Below are 18,030 nucleotides of genomic sequence, written 5' to 3'. Positions count from 1 at the left end.
TAGGCTGAAGTGGCAGATCAGTGGAAATGACTTGGCTTTTGTGACATCTCAAAAACAGTGAATGCAAAACGGGCTGTTTTTGCAGTTTAGGTTCCAGATACATACAGAATGTGCGTTCTAGACAGTTCTAGAGCAGTGGGAATTCATTGTTCAGTGATTCTGGTCCTTGGAGTGAAGATACCACAGCTGATTTTGACCTCATTCTTCAGAATTCACAGAAAATCAGTTTTCAGACTGAGCATGACAGCTTACAGAATTATTAAGCTGACTGCACCAGATCGTATCAGTAGTTAACCTCTTAGGGTCTACATGCTTACACTTCACTTCTTCACTTTTATAACGTAGGTTAGCTTTTGTATTTTTTGTCCCAAATGAACTGCTTGTAGAATATACAGCTTTGTATTTGAACGCTGACGGCTTGTCAGAAAGGCTGGATTTAATTAATAAGAATACAGCAGTGCCGGCTCCAGTCTACGAGGTGCTGGATCCTTTTACAGCACAAATTATCCCCCATTTTCAGCAATATTCCAAGTGTAGGTTACATTACAAACTGGTCTCCCTCACTCACTCACCCTCTCTCTCTCTCTCTAGGAGGGTGAGGTGGACTGCTGGCCCTTGTCGTGTCCGGTGTTGCCGTGTGAGTACACCGCAGTGCTGGATGGAGAGTGCTGCCCCCGCTGCGTTTCTGACCCCTGCCTGGCCGATAACTTTGCCTTCGACATCAGGCAGACGTGCCGCGACCCGATGGGCATCACCCGCCTGAGCGGTGCTGTCTGGACCACGCCCACTGCCCCCTGCACCACCTGCACATGCAAGGTAACACACTGCACATGCTTAAATCTGTTTGCATTTACATTATTGACATATATACTTTATATTAACTGCATATTTACACAAAGGTTTGTGCTCTCCTCCAATAAAAATGCCACATTTTATTGTGTAAATTGGTGAACAGATTATTATACAAAAACAGGACCGCCATTGACCGCATAGAATGGTCAGTTGCATTAACAATGAGGAGGTTGGGACCAAAATATCTGCGTCCTAAAATGACCCCTATTATGTTTACTGTAGCATGTCCTGTGACCCTGCCTGGCAAAGAACTCCCACCTTGCCCTCAGAGTCTTAAGATGTAGACCACATATTTACTAGTGTTTAGATGTGAAGGCCCAGGACCTCCTCTACATGGCTTTTTTAGCGATGGTGAGTGAGGCTGGAGGCCCGGCGCACTGCTAATGCTGCAGAAGCGATGTGGAATAGACATGCTATCACTACAGACTTACTGACACACACATTAAAACCACAGTATGTCTTCACTCCACTTTATGAATACAATTCAGCAGAGCCAACCTCAGCCCAGCTAAGACTACAGCTCCTCTCAGCAGCACAGAGGCTTGATAGCTTTGTGGTAAAATGCAGTCCTCAGACCGTCAGTACCAGGAAATGGCTCTTCTAGACAAAGAGGCAGTTTAGCAAGGTTCACCTACCATCAGTCAGTGAGCAAAATCGCCTCTACTAAGCTGGCCTGCTAGGTGGTCCAGCAATAAGTGTTAAACTAAGCAAATAAACCGTAACTATATAACATGTTTCAAATGTGCAGAAGATCTGACTTAAATATTAATAGTATTAATCAATTTGGTCATACATAAATAAAACATAATTTGGCCAGAGGTGCACAAACCTTTGTGTTAGACTGTATAGAATTTATAGATCTGCTTTAGTAGCTGGAATATATTTTCTACAAATTGGTAAATAATGCAGTGGATCAGTTGTAGAAGTAGCCTCTGTAAATCAGGTGTTCACCCTCCTGTAGTACCTGTAAAGCCTACACACTGCTCTCACTGCTGACAGGCTCCATTATTCTACATTTAATCTGATATTTCAGCAACACTTCTGTGCTATTAGAGGTGTGTGTGGGAGAAGTGTGTGGGTGATGACCTGCAGTGTGTATTCGGCAAAAATCTGCTGTGTCAGAAACTACGGGATAATTACGGGATACAGATTTTACAGTAAAGTTTGGAATAACTTTTTATATTCTGTACAGACTGACCACAGCCCAGACTGACCACAGCCCAGACTGACTAAGCTAGTTCATCCTTTATTACTTTATTACTTTATTGAAATAATGTTACTAAATGAACACTATAAATGAACCTATTTTTCTGTTTATCTACTAAAGAGATCACACTAACTCTAACCTTACGAGCCCTGACTCACCATACTAACACTAATCATATGAGCAGTAAACCTACCAACTATAACAACAACTGACTCTAACCCATACCATACTAACCCTAAACCCTGATCTTGATCCCTGAACTAATCTTAACCCTGACTCTAACCATACTATGCCTTAACCTAACCCTTATGATACTGCCACTAAACCTACTTTATTATATATATATATATATATATTACATGCAGCTCAGTAGCAGCAGGGTGGGTGTTATCTGAGTGGAGACTAGTAAATCATCTTTGGGCTTATCATCTCACCGCAGCCTCACAACAAGGTCGGACTGAGGAATTAAATCTAGTACATATCTAGGATATTTCCACTTTCGGACCCTCGTTGGAGTGTAATTTGAGGTAGGACCAGTTCGCGATCATGTAGTAAAGACTTGTCCAGGGGGCCACTTTTAGGCCGTGCTCCTGGAGGGCTGCGTTTCTGCGCAGTTCAGAGGTTCCCACTGGAGCACACCTGATTCCGCTCGTCAGGTTTAGCGTTCCAGTAGGGGACCCTCAGCTGCCCACCCTTCACTAACGGGGTTAAAGTTCAAGAGCATGTTCTCCACCGCTTACTGTCCGATGTAGCAGATCTTTGCTGAGTAAACGCAGTTCCTCCCCCACACACTGCTCCTACGCCTCTCTCCAACATCTCCGAGTGCTTGCTGAATTATTCAATCAAACGCATTGACAGCAGTTAGGTTAGGTGTGCTGAGTGCTGCAGTTTGTCGGCCCGTCCATTAAAACACTGTTTTACAATTAACAGCAGAGGGTGAACAGTTCATTTGGATGGAAGTTTTTTATTATTATTATTATTTTTACAACGTGGCGAATAAAGCTGACGGATGATGACGTTTCTTGGCTGTTATTGTGTGGTGTAATATAACTCACCTTATCCTTTCCTCTCCTGCTGTTTGGGCAGAACGGCAGCATCTGCTGCTCAGTGGAGCTGGACTGCCTCCAGAACAACTAGCCAGCATTTCCTCCTTTTTTCCCCCTTTTCTGGCCAGCTTCGTACCTCCTGGACTGCACGGATCATCTGAAGCCTCGGGAGAATTGTTTATTTAATTTTTTCTCCTCTCCAACCCCACTGTTAGCACCGAGATTACCCCAGATCCCTCCTTATCCAGAACGGTTTCTGTTGCGTTTTGTTTCTTTTGGGGACGGACTGTTGCCAAAGGCTTTGCAGGAGCAGAGGCAGTGGCCTTTGAACTAAAACTAAGACTGAGGAGAAATCTTATTAAACCAGGAGTCCCACGGGCATCCACGCCACTCTCCACCCCTCCGTGTGTGTGTGTGTGTGTGTGTCTCCTAAAATCAGGAACAAAGCTCTCTGGACAAGCCAGGCAGCAGCACTGGTGGACTGAACTGTCAGTAAGATTTGTACAGTAGCCATCGTCTCGTCTGAAGCCGAGCAGAGCGTTTTTCACTTCTTCATTGTTTGGTGTTTGATGTACTGAGTCATTTCTCAGCAACACATCCACACACTCCTCCATCAACACGCTCACCTGCTCACCTGCTCACCTGCCTGCACCTGAGTCAGCGCCACCCTTAGAAGTCTAGAGTTACTTTTTGCTGTTCGGTATAGAATGTGATCACAGTACCAAACGTTTCCTTGTCTAAGACTACTTTATCTAACTGTCATTTGTAAGTCATACACTGGACACATATGGACAAAGGTATTTGGACACCTGCTCATTCATTGTTTCTTCTGGAATTAAGGCTATTAAAAGAGCTGATCCTGCTTCTGTTGGAGTAACTGTTTCTACTGTCCAGAGAAGTAGACTTTCTACTAGATTCAGAAGAAGCATTGCTGTGAGGATTTGATTGCAATCAGCCACAACGTTTTTAGTGAGGTCAGGATGTTGGATCACCTCATCCCAAAAATACTAGATGGAGCACCACCACCATCTTTCCAAAGAACACAGTTCTTCCAGTGCCCCACAGCTCAATGCTGGGGGGCTTTATACCCCTCTAACCCACACCTGGCATTAGGAGTGTCAGCTCCTATTGTATTGGCAGTACTTTTCTACAGGCACTAGGCTAGTCTAAAATGTGTGTGTGTGTGTGTGTGTGTGGATTGTCATGAATGGGTACAACAAAGTAGCTGAATGCATTAATTGGCTCAAAAGGCTGTCCATAAACATTTGGACATATAGTGTTTATATATAGGAATTCTCCCTGCAAACTGATGTCTGTGTGGTCACATGCAACACTACAGCAAACACACTACTGGACTAAGGGGGCAGTAGTTAACACTAGACATGCCAAACATCTGTCGTTTGACTGCTGTGACGTCCTACTAGAAGCACTAGACCAACTGATACTGAGTCATTTGACATCAGTGACCCCCCCCCTTCATCACTTTTCCCAGAATGATCATTTTTAGGCTACCATAAGATTGTAAAAAACGGATAGGACTAGGTTGTGCACACACACATACGCAATGGCTGAAAGACTAGTTGGTCTTTTGACCCGTGAATCGCGCTATAAGTAGGTGAAATCAACGCAGTGCTCATAGGAGGAACTCACAATGGTCAAATGACCGGCTGTTGGCGAGTCTAGGTGTCAGGAAATCAATAAGGGGTGCGGCTTCTAGCGTTAACCCCACCTGTGTCACAGCGCTGCTCCTGCAGTATGGAACTTTGGAGAAGTAGGCAAGCATGTTCATGAGAACTTCATAACCCGAGTCATATTAGTGTAAAATCCTGTAATATCACTCTAGCGCCTCAGTCCACATGCCTCTTTACCTTTCAGTTCATTTACGAAAAGCTCAAAGCACGAATTCCACTTCCCGACTGTTGGGGGAGCCCAAGAGCATGAATCGCAAATTTTCCATAGTGTTGCTTTAAATAATTAGTTAAATTAATAATTAAAAACACTGTATCTACACCTGAGTGCTGTATGTGCATACAGTCTAAACAAGACACAGGTGGACACAATAATGAGAACCCATCAGATTCAGATCATAATAAATCTCATCGTCTTCTCTTCTGGGATGGAGTGGAAGTTTAGAATCTCACATGGTTTCTCCTCCTGTTCACTGTTTAACTACCACTTAGACCGAGGAGTTCAGGCTACACTACAGCATGCGGGTTAGCATAGGTAACAACGGTGACTTCTAAAGGTTTAAACAGGTACAATCTACAGGAGAAAAGACAGCTGGTACGATTGTGTCTGCCCACTAATCCCAAAGGTTTCTTGCTAATTGTCGATGCTAAGGCTGTGGGAGTGAGGATAGACGAGGTTTATAGAGCGTTAGCATTAGCATATCCCTGACTGATAACAGTGTGACAGGCGCAGGCGACTGAAGGAGGCATAATTAAAGGCGCCTCACGCAGGCGATGGAGGCTTTTATATGCCAGCAGTTCACGGGAGGTCAGCACTGTTTGCTTATTGGAAAGCTCATTAAGAACAAGGAGCGGCGGCCTGCGGGACCGCACTACTTCCTTTTGCTCGTTCCCGTCGTCTTTTTCGCACGCCCCGCGCTCACCCTCACGCCTCGTTTTCACAGATTACCTGGACTTTCCAACATGAAGGACTTTTGGCACTACGTGCTATAGAAAATGATAGCTTGCCGAGAGAAAGACAGCTAATATTTCTGCATACACTATGTGGACAAAAGTATTGGGACACCTGCTTATTCATAGTTTCTTCTGAAATCAAGAGTATTTAAAGAGTATTCTTTTGTTGGAGTGACTGTCTCTACTGTCCAGAGAAGAAGACTTTCTACTAGATGTTTGGAGCCGCATTGCTGTAAAGATTTGTTTGCATTCAGCGATTAGTGAGGTCACAGTGTTCACACGGTGTTCATCATCCAACCTGACAATATATCCCAAAAGTACTGGATGGAGCTCCTCCACCATCATTCCAGAGAACACAGTTCTTCCACTGCTCCACAGCTCAAAGCTGGGGGGCTTTATACCCCTCTAGTCCACGCCTGGCATTAGGCAGCATGGAGCCAATAGGGTCATGATGCTTATTATCTGCTCCAGAGAGTCCTATTCTACAGGGACTAGAGAAGCTGTGTGTGCATTTGCACATCTGTGTCAGCAATGAGTGTAGTCTAAAATAGCTGAGTGCATTGATTAAAGGGGTGTCCACAAACATTTGAACATATAGTGTAGCTTTGAGGGTGAATATCCAGTGTCTAGACAGAATGCTTAAACTGTTCAATGTTCAAGTTAAAAAAAGATCTGCCAATGAGAAATAAGAAAATGTCAAATATAAACAGGAATGTCTAAATATGCTTTGGATAATCTTATAATAAAAAAATCAACAAACATTTACTGAGATTTAAGATCATTTTGCTTCCCAAAACATCATTTGTTAAGGTGCAGGTGTGTAAACTGGTTAAATTATGTCATTAAATGATTGATATTGATTTGATAATGCTGTTAAATGATTTGTCCTCTAGACTTTCTGCCTGTTGTCTAAACTGCTGTCAATCAACTGTCCTGTCCTATCAGCATCCGGTTAGTAATTATCGCCATTTCAGGAATGAATATTAGGTTTGTGGGCTTTACTGTAAATGCTGTTAAAATCCTGTTCAGCGTCTGGAGAAGCTGAAGCGCACAACTCCCCCAGTTTCCTGCCCACGGTTCGAGTGTTGTACATTTACACTGATGTTAATGTTGTATGTGTGCGAATGGCTGCGCTGTTGGGATGGAGTTGGTGGAATTGTTTTGGTCACAGTTGAAACTGTAAGAGATTAATATGTAATGGGCTTAGCAGATTCACCTTGCTAGCGAGCTAAGTTAACACCATAGCCTACTCCACTAGCTACTGGAGCAGAGACGAGGTTCCTACATTGTCTCTGCTGCATTTTATACAGTTTATCCCAAAATTACAGCAAAAGCGAAGAGCTAAAAGACCAAAGACTGTAGAAAAACTAAACTAGACTAAACATGGACGCCGTGGTTCCGTCCCTTCCTGCCATTCTATAGAAATGAAGCCAAAACTTCAAATTTCCAACCAGAGTCAGGTGCTCAGTAGAGACCAGAGGCGGAGCCAGACTCGCCTTCTCCGCCTGTCCGCTGTCAATCACTTAATTCCTAAGTGTAGCCCCGCCTTCTTACGATAGAGCAGAGTAAGGGTTAAGAACTGATTCTGACTCTACACTGAAGATGGAGAGACAGTTAAGAGAAGGAAAGTGGGCGGAGTTGTTTTGTAATTGGAACATATGGGGATGGGCGAAGCTACACATCATACTGCAACCAGCCAGCAGAGGCGCTAGACCTGTGGTTGCTTCACTTTTGAGAGAAGCTGCGCTGCCCATATTTTCTACAGTCACTGGTTAAGGCATTATATTAATAATATATATATATATATATAAGTTACTAATTAGCTAATTAATGCTACATTTTGCAAGATAAATGGGGGCTTAGCTAGCTAGCAATGTTGTGTAATGTGATGTTGGTTTACTCCAGGGGTTTGTAAAATGTTTTGTTAAGTGTGGATCGTCAATGTTTGTTCATATGTAAGTAAATTTTCCACTCGTGAGTTTTCTTTAAATTCTAGCATGACTGAGGAAAGAGGCATTCACGCTTGGGTTGGGTGGTATTATACGGTATACCGCGGTAGGGGGAAGGTAGGGGAACAACCATAGTTGCAAGTTTATCAACACAGAGTAACACACAGTTAACAAAGCAGAAAGACAGAGCAAGGATGACCAGTCTACTAACTGATCCTGAAAACAGTGGAAACCCTCCTCAGGCCGCTCCCCGACTTTGTGCTCTCAGATATGAGGCTTTATCCTCGAAACCGGTGAGATTTGAGTCTCAGTTAGAGGGAACACGGCCATATCGTCTGAAAAAAGTGGATACCGCCCGTCCCTAGTTCACACTGTCCCCTTCGCCAGCTGCCTGTAGTGAGATCTTTGGGCCACAGCTGATATTCCACCAGTCTGTTCCTGCGTTACTGGTCTGTTGGGTTGGTTGATGTACACTGATGTGAGCAGATGTTTTTGTGTACAGAGAGAATCCCTCTGTTTATTTTTCTGGAGATTTACTGTCGTTCAGACGCCGACCCAGGCTCACAGAATAGCACCGACCTGGATATTCAGAACTCATTTGTCTAACTAAAGCTGGACTGTCAGATGCATTGCATCCTTCGGAACCTGAGTGAAGCAGCCCTGCTTAATGGAGTTTGTCTTGAACCAACGTCACAGAATGCACAGAAAGTGTTTATACGTGAGCTGTTTATTTTTGTGGAAAGGATCAAACATCTCCATGTTCAAAACTGCAAAATGCAAAGTTTATTTATTCATTATTTAATTAGTTTGTTTATAAATGGCAGAATGATGTCCCTGTGTGTATATAATGTGTAAAGATTCAGCCTCTGTAAAGAAAATAAATGCTGTGTGGAAAAGTTCCTCCACTGTTTTTAACTGAGTTATTTTACAGTAACACTCAGTGTTGGCTTGTTTTTACCCCCGATTTTATCCTTTTATTTTATTGCCTTAATCTAATCAGCTGTAAGACTGTATTTGCAGGACAAAAGCAGTGGAGAAACTACACGCATAAAATATCATTTTTGTAAGTTAAAACATCACTTGTTTGCTTCCTTTTTCACTATTTGAATGAAGTATGTTTTTCTGTATGAACATGGGGCCAAGATATAATGTACATTGTAAAAATGTTGGAACTCCTGAGAATTATGTAGATTGTTTTTTTATTATTTCTTTTTTAAGAAGCCCACTTTTCGAACCGATCATAATGTGCAAAGTGCTTGTTCCTTGTTTAAGAAGGATTCTGTATCAGTTTCCATCGTTACTGATCTGCTCTAAACCCATAGTCTCGGGGTAGTTTCAGTCATATGACTTCAAGATTGTGTACTAAAAAAAGAAAAAACAGAAAAATGCTTATTTCCATTCATTTGAGTTATTTTAGCCTTTTTACTTTGCTCACCATCGGCATCCTCCTGTATATATGTAGTTGCACTCTTCACAGTTCGTGAATTTGAATAAAAATCACAAAAGATGAGTTACTCCAAAGTGAGTGTAATGAGCTGTTTTCAGTGGACGTACGCTGTGTGAATCTTTACATATAAAGTAGCACTGCTGAAGAGGAGAGCTCTATGGTGAAAATATGGGGACCCTAACCCAATCTAACTCCATTATAAAAATAAGAATGTAGCCTGTTGACTTTTGCAGTATACACACAATATTGTACATATGAAAACACTGAAACATTGAAAACATGGTTAATACACTATAGGAAGCGTAGGGGGCGCTCTATAATGCTCTATAATGTTCATATGATTCACACGCTCATTCTGACAGACTGTAATACACTATAGGAAGCGTAGGGGGCGCTCTATAATGCTCTATAATGTTCATATGATCCACACGCTCATTCTGACAGACTGTAATACACTACAGAAAGCGTAGGGGGCGCTCTATAATGCTCTATAATGTTGATATGATCCACACGCTCATTCTGACAGACTGTAATACACTACAGGAAGCGTAGGGGGCGCTCTATAATGCTCTATAATGTTCATATGATCCACACACTCATTCTGTAACATTGCAGTGTCCTGTTCAAACTGTGTGTTGGTCATTGTCAGTTTTGAAAAACAAACAGAGCAGCTGGATGGAGAAACTGAAGGTCTTGTTGTCAAGGAAACAAACTATTCCTTTTTATCAAAAGCCCAATTTGGCCTCTGGTTCCAAAGCAGACGGCTCACAGCAGCGGTCAGCAGAGGGGGCATCTTTTAATCCATTTCACAGCCAATTCAGCATGAACCTGCTGGTCCTGATTTTCCGTGGAGAATCAGAGATGCTCTCAAATTCATGGGCTAGAGCCCAGAGCGACAGTGAAGCCATCTGAGGGCAGTGTGGAGATCTGACCACTTCTCTGGCCAGCATTTGGAAACGGGGCTTTTCCTCTTTGGCCATTAAAAGAGCCTAATTATATTGGGCAAGTAGGTGGATGCATGAGTGCAGCCAGAATGAGGGCACTGGGTCCAGAGCAGATGGGATGAAACCTGGCAGAAGGACGACTAACACATGGTTATGGGTCACTTTTAAATCATTTATACTGTCCATTTCATCCAATTGTTTCCCTCCACTAAGCGTCTGTGGTTATTTAAACCCTTAAAAGAGGTCTTCACTTCTGGGTGGACGATGCGGTTAGCGCTGCACTGATACAACAGGGCTCTGTGCCAGTTCTGAGAATCACCACCATGTCAATCAGAACCCTTTCTGTGATTTACAGAGAAACTATACAACAACTACACAACAGCTCGATACCAGCTCTCCTTCCAGTATCTGGGAACTGGGGAACAGGAACAAAACAAAACCCTGATCCATCCTGTACTGGAGTTCATTACAGCCCCAAATGCAGGCAGATTTAACTATTTTCCTCAAACAGGGTAGATCTGTTCTCCTAATAGTACTAGCGCCCCCTACTTGGTCTTGCAGGGAACTGAAGACCATCTCTAGAGTTAGTCAGAATGGTGTGATTAAGAAAATGCATCCAATGAGTGGCGGTTCTGCAGTTCTGTAGGTCAAACTGGTTGGAGCTAACAGAAAGGTTACAGAACCCAAGTTAACCACTCTATAATTGTGGAGAACAGAAAAGCCTCTCAGAGCGAACACCTCCAAACTTCGGTCAGCCAAGAACAGAAGGCTGAGGCTGCAGTGGCTCAGCACAGGCTCACCAACACTGAAGAAACTGGAGACTGGACTGATGAATGTGGGTTTCTGCTGAGGAACACAGATGGTAGGGTCAGAATTGGTGTAATGGTGTGGACAATGCTGTCCTGGCACAGTTTAGGCCAATAACACCAGTCAAGCCTTTCTGAGTAATGTTGCTGACCATCTGCATCCCTTCATACCCACAGTTTACAGTCTTCTAATGGCTACTTCCAGCACAACGATGGACCATCAAAAAACAGAAGCCTCTCAAACTGGCCTCATGAACAGGACAACGAGTTCTTCAGTGCTGGCTCTTCCCAGTCACCGGATCTGAATCCAGTTGAACACATCTGCACGCATCTGCAGAAACTGTGTGATGCAGTCAAGTCAACATGGACCTGAACCCAACATCACGTGGAAGCTCTGAACTGAAGCTGTTTTGAGAGCAAAAGGAGACCCCACCCAGTCTTTGTGTAGTGTAGTAGTAGTAGTGTAGTAGTGTTCCTAATAAAGTGCTCAGTGAGTGCATGTAAAGCCACTTATTAACTGCAAAAAATGCTTCGTTAAGATTCTTAAGCTGTGTAAGAGAACGGCATGAGTAATTATGTGTATAAATGTGCATATTTTAACTAACTTTTGCAAACTGTTGCAAAAAAGAAAATTGACGAGCAGCAAAAACTGGATTAACTGCACACAGACATTCCAACTAATCAATGTCTGCATGAATAAATGCATTAAAATGAAGGTAGCAGCCACGGGTGAGGTGGACATCACTTAAAATATTGATTAGGCCTAAAGCGGGACGGACAAACAGTTAGCAAAATTTTACGGACAAACGCAGCCTGCTGGAGGAGACCACCACACCTACCACACTTTGAACTCTAAGGGTGATGGGAAAGGTGTACTGACCATGTGTGCTTCAAATGAAGAAGAAAGATCTAGTGCCTGGTGTAGACACAAAGTGGAAAGCGTGTGCTAATTTGTGAATTCAAAAGTATCCAGACACTCCTTCTAATTAGTCAATTCAGCGTCTTCATACAGGCAGTCTTAATAATCGCCATAGAAAAGCACTGACCGATAGAACAGTATGCTCTGGAGCAGCCGTGATCACATGAACCTAAGGTCATCATGCCCAATGCCAGGCTCAGTCTACTTTAAGCTGCACCGATTGCTGGCACAGATGTGCAAATGCACACACACAGCTTGTCTAGTCCCTGTAGAGAAGAAGTACTGCCAATAGAATAGGACTCTCTGGAGCAGATCAACATCATGAACCTATTGGCACAATACCAGGCGTGGGCTAGAGGGGTATAAAGCACTTTGGGTCACTAATGCTCTTGTTGCAGAATGCAATCAAATCCTCACAGCAATGCTCCTCCTCCAAAATCTAGCAGAAAATCTTCTTCTCTCGGCAGTAGAGACAGTTACTCCAACAGAAGCAGGATCAGCTCTTAATAGCCTTGATTTCAGAGGTGTCCCAATACTTTTGTCCATGTAGTGTATTTTTGTACATCTAATGCATCTTAAAGAACGATGAGCCTCAGTGCGAGCTGAAGGATAATCATCTATTCTTCCTGAAAGTTCAGAACTCCTCCAGACCGGCCGGCCGCTGCAGGCTCACTTCAGGCATGGCTGACTACAAATTAGCTCTGACAACATTATCATAGCTCATCACCACAATTACCACCGCGCTGCTTCTTCCACAGCGCCAGCACTCCAGCGCCCGTCTCCAACTATTAACAAGGTGGTGCTGGGCCACAGACGCTCCCTCAATTAAAAACTCACCGTTCCTCCATCCACAGAAACCCCTCAGCCTGGCCTCCACTGCGCTTCCCTGTTCGTCATCATCGCCCACAGCAAGACAGGCCTGAACCTGACAAAGACAAAAAATCCAGACTGCAGTTAGAGCTCTTTCTCAGCTGAGGCCTCAGAAATCAACTGCGCAAACACTGACCACTGACCTGAAGATCAGGAAGTACTGACCAGTTGACCAATCAGATCCAAAACAAAATTACTTCTGTTTTGCTGGTCAGATGTTTGTGGACTGTAATTATTGATGATGCAACAGTTTTAGTCTAAAATTTAGTTTTAATTTTAGTTTTTGATTTTTTGTGTTAATTATTTTTTAATTTAAACACATTTTATATCAAGTTATATCAATATATCAAGTTTCACCTACAGTCTCACACGGTACAGCTAGAAGCAAAACGCTTGATGATCGTCCACTCACGTGAAACAATAAGGATAAAAAATAAACGCATATGAAATAAAGAACAAGAATAACATTGAAAAATAATAAAACCCTGATCCGTCCTGTGCTGCAGTTCACTCGACTTACAGCCCCAAATGCAAGCAGATTTAACCACTTTCCTCAAACAGGGTAGATCTGTACTCCTGATAGTACTAGCGCCCCCTACTTGGTCCGGAACTGAAGACCATCTCTAGAGTTAGTCAGAATGGCGTGATTAAGAAAATGAACCCACTCTATAATAAACTCCAGCTGAGGAACACAGATGGTGGGTCACAAATCCATGGACCCAAACTGTCTTGTGTGAACAGTCCAGGCCGGTGGAGGTGGTGGAGGTAATGCTGTCCTGGTACACTTTTGCTCTGTTGTCTTTCTAGACTCTGTAACTCTGTAGCTCTGCTGTCTAGCCCTCCTCCTCATCCTCCTCCTCCTCATCTCCTGACAGCTCTGACTCCACTCTGAGCAAAACCCGCCTGCCTCACTCCGCCCTCTGCTTCCAAAAGTATGGAAACTAGTTAGAAATGTGAGACAGTAAGTCCTGTTGTCCTCTACAGGGGACCAGCAGAAACCTTATATCGGCATGAAAGTGATCACATTCCCCCTATTTGTTGCCAAAACATGTGAAGGCTGTGGTGTCCGCCATATTGAAAAGAAAGTTAGCCACACCCCCACACTGAGGAATCACTAGAAAGCCCAGGATGTCCAGCATGTCCTCCTAACAATACAGTAGAATTCAGTCACAGTAAATTGCATTACAGAGTCCAAATATCTCAAGATACAGATGTATGTATACACACACACACACACACACACGCACACACACTGTCAGTAGAGTGAGCAGAAGAGTGTGTGACAGACTGCACTCCGAACGTTCATGAAAGAAAGGCTTTTATACGTTATTTATACATTTAAACGTCTCCTTATTCCCGACGTCCTGACAGCACCGTCACTGCTATCAAGGCCTCGGCAGGAGGTGCTCGTATACAACCAGACCTGTAGAGCTTTTATTAGCCTGGGATGGATGGGCTATTTTCTTACACGACCATGACACCTCATCGTAACGTACAGGTCACGTTAAACAGAGAGTCTTAAAAGCTTTTTACGGTCCGGCAGACAAGTGTGACGAGACGAGCAAATCCAGTCAGAAACACCCCCCCCCCACCACCACCCCCCACACACACATACACACACCTATATCTGGCGGGATCAGAAGGTAGACCTTGTGGTTGTCTGAAACAGCAGCAGTGGAGGAAATGCATTTTCAGCATGTCCGCATGGTTACGATAACCTTCACACACACACACACACATACACACACACACACACACACACACACACACACACACACACACACAGTGTCGTCAACAGCTATTAATTCACTGTCACAAGTTGTTAGACAAACGCGCTTCTGATTGCAGGCAGAGCAGAGTGCTTTCACAACGAGCGGCGTCTATCACACGCCTCCACATTTACTCTCACTTTAAATCACCTGCTGCAGAGCGAGGGAGACCGACCGACAAGACCTGCAGGACCTGAAAAAAGCTGAAGGCCTGACTAAAGAAACATCTGAGCTCTACACCTCTACCTGCCAGTGAGCTACCTCACCATGTGGGAGACTGGGGTTTGAATCCTGGTCTGGTTGACTACAACAGCTGCGCTACACCAATAAGAGTCCTTGGGCAGGACTCCTAACACTACACTGACCCGACTCTGTAATACCAGTAACCCTGTAAGTCGCTCTGGAGACGAGCGTCAGCTAAATGCCGTAAATGTAAATCTAAAAGACGAGCACTGTGGCTGTTCCTGTGGCTATAGTGATCTGTACAGCCGTTTCTATGGACACCGACTTACCTTACAGCCATTCCTATAGACACCAACCTTCTATACGGCTGTTTCTATGGACACCGACTTTCCTTACAAGTCAAGTCAAGTCAAGTCAAATTTATTTGTATAGCGCTTTTTACAACTGTTGTCGTCACAACTGTGGATAGAACACTGCTTACAGCTCTTTCTATGGATTTTCTTTTTCTTTTCTTTTTTTTTTTGTAGCCACTCCTCTAAGAACACACCTGCTGTCTGAAGTGTGCTGAACAAGTCAGGACTGTCCAAAATCATCATTGAGAATATAAAAATGATCTCGACATATCGAGAATATAGCGGACTTGGCTAAAGAGGTCAGTTAAGAGGTCAGTCTCTGCTTCTCTTCTCTTCCAGAGGTTCTTATACATCTCAGTTCCTCTCAGTGGTTCCTATTCATGCTCTTAAGGAGGTTCTTCTCTCAAGTTCTGATTTTGCTCACTGGTCCTTCCTAATAATCATAAGGAGAGTCTGGTTGTCTCTCATTGGTTGTTCCTCAAGCCCTTAAGGAGGATCTCTTTTTGAATCTTGTCTCTAATTGGTTCATTGGTTCAGCAGGTTCTCCACTGGAGTCTCAGTTCTTCTCAATGGTTCTTCCTCAAGGTCTTCGTGTTCTCCACGTTAGAAGCCGCTGCTCGCAGGCTTGTTCTAGACTCATGTTTTGTTCTGGGGAAGAAAAGCTGGATCTGTTCCTCTCTAGGTTTACGGTTCCTGTCTTGGGCTTCCAATATTCATCACGTTCAGCCAACACACAGCACAGAGACGCAGGAGGTGCTCTCAGTGAGGTGTTGCCTCCTGACGTGAACTGCTCTACCTGCCAGCTTTCTGTTTTCCAATTGTTCAGTAGATTGAACCGGCGTCCCTAAGCACAAAACCCAGAGGGCCACCGAATCCCTGCTGGTGTCATTTTTTTTTACTACAGAGTTTTCCCACTGGCTGAGAGGAGTCCTGAAACCCACTCCACCGTGGCATCAACTCTGTACACCAGCAACCTGATGAAACCCTAATGCAAGAAGGAGATGCTAAAAAGGGGTCGTCGTTAAAGAGGCAGTTTGGCCTAAAATGAATTAATGTACACAATCTTACCCCTCATACTCCAAGTAGAACTGATCAGCCAGGCAGGTTTGGTGTCTGAAGTTTACTTCCTTAGTTAAACACTGGAGCTACGAGGCTAATGGAGCTAACAAGTACCGGAAGCTTATGTGTACCAATTAGCACAATGCTAAGTGTAGATCGCCTCACACTCTGCTCAACCCGTGTGGAGGTGGTCAGTAATCTGTGATGGACTTGATTCATGTGGTTTCTGACTTGCATCTACACGTAACAGGAGCCTGATTTACGGCCGGTTGTTCAAAAGGTACCAAAAAATGATAATATGAGTATGAGAAATCTAACAAAAACACCTCCAAATTATGTGGAAATGTTCACGTAAATAAGCACACATCCTCTCCAGAGAACACTTTTGCACATTAAATGGAAAATATTGAGGGAAAAAAGTGTGTTTCTACAAGCAGAACATAGTAGTGGGAAAAGGCCAAAAAACAGTGGAACAAACAGCAGTACTTCAGTAAATTAATTACTCAATTACTCTCAGTACTTCACGTAGCCTGACTGACCCAAATCAACCCAGATCCTGCAGGATCCTAGGCCTTCTCTTTGGACCCTCCTCCTAAGTTCATCTTACAGGTTTGGCACTGAGTGGGGTATAAGTCAGGAGGTCAAAAGTTTTAGAACACCCTCAATTTTTCCAGTTTTTATTGATGTTTAAGTGCTTTGAGTTCAGAACATAACCAGTGATGGTACCAGGGTCCTCAATTTGTATAAAGGTAAGCAGATCCTTATAATAAACATAATTAACTGAAAACTGAAAAATATGAAACCCTTTATCTGTATAAAAACAATGCTGAGCAGACGGTGCTACTCTCGGAAACTGGAGAGAACTGAGGAGGTCTGGTACAGGAACAGGTCTGACACTCAAATCCTTTGACACTTTCCAATCGAAAACTTCCACAGCTCGTATCTCAGCTTAACACTGGAGCAGGTCTCGGTTTCAGCTGTGAAGAGAAGAGCTGGAGCTGCAGGCCTGACTGCAGATGGAGGAGTGTATGTGGCCTCCTTTGACCAGGAGTGTATGTGGTTTCAAAAGGGTGGCAAAAATGATGAACCACTCAACTCTACAGCGGTGGTTTGCTTTGAGAATAGAAATCTGAGAAGCTCTCCAGAAAACCTCCCCTCCCCTCATTCCCCCGTTTGATGAGGCACTAAGTGGAACCCCTCCACGGCAAAAGTGCTGGAGCTGTTTGAGAGCGTGTCCGCTGCAGAAGAGCCGGTAAACAAAGCAAACTGAAGCACACCCAGTTATGTCAACCCAAGAGGTGGAGGTGAGGGGGGGGGATCTTTAGATTCACTGTTTTGCATATTTTAGAACAGCTAGGGCCTCCAGACTCGAGTAGGAGATCAGGTAAAGTGGGACTATCATTAATATAGACAAACCAAACTGATCCAGATTCAGTCCTGAAGCACAGGAACACACAGTGGCGTACACGTTCCACAGGTAGTAATATAAAAACCATACACAGATGGGCCAAAACATTAGGACCTTGCTGCTCCTTTTGTAATTTAATAATTTATTATTATTAATAAAACACACAAAAAGCATAAAATATGCCCCAGATGTATGAAAATGCTTCACATGCATGAAATAAAAAAAAAAGCTTTAAAAATGCACAAAAAATGTTGATGCGTACCTGACGTGAAAAAATTGAAATAATAATGTATTATTATTATTATTATTATTATTATTATTTATTCAATAATTGCTCTTCGGGTGTAACTGGGACCTTGAGATCTTAATTTCATTCCACCCCTTGTACCACATGTGATGTGAATGATAATAAAGTCTCCTGGAAGTGAATGCACAAATACAGGAGGAGCAGGCGGACGCTCTACTGCAGCACAATGGTTCAGAAACACTTCCTCTGGTTTGAATATATAACTAATATATAAATACAATAAAACTAAACAAATCTAATAATGACAGTGATCATTTGCATATTTTGTA

At 43.4% G+C, this 18,030-nt stretch overlaps 1 protein-coding gene across 1 annotated transcript in view; it reads left to right on the top strand.

Annotated features, from left to right (window-relative positions):
- The window catches only part of LOC140537688 (protein kinase C-binding protein NELL1-like), a 211,444-nt gene extending 203,198 nt beyond the window's left edge, over positions 1-8,246 (top strand). The window contains exons 19-20 of the mRNA XM_072659862.1: positions 592-816; positions 3,146-8,246. Of these exons, the coding sequence (XP_072515963.1) occupies positions 592-816; positions 3,146-3,196 (276 nt within the window). The 3' untranslated portion in view covers positions 3,197-8,246. The remainder of the gene's footprint in view (positions 1-591; positions 817-3,145) is intronic.
- Positions 8,247-18,030: the final 9,784 nt, after the last annotated feature.

Source organism: Salminus brasiliensis, chromosome 17, assembly GCF_030463535.1.
Source record: "Salminus brasiliensis chromosome 17, fSalBra1.hap2, whole genome shotgun sequence".
NCBI classification, from domain to species: domain Eukaryota; kingdom Metazoa; phylum Chordata; class Actinopteri; order Characiformes; family Bryconidae; genus Salminus; species Salminus brasiliensis.
The sequence above is the reverse complement of the archived record's forward strand: the minus strand, read 5'-3'. Positions and strand labels throughout refer to the sequence as shown.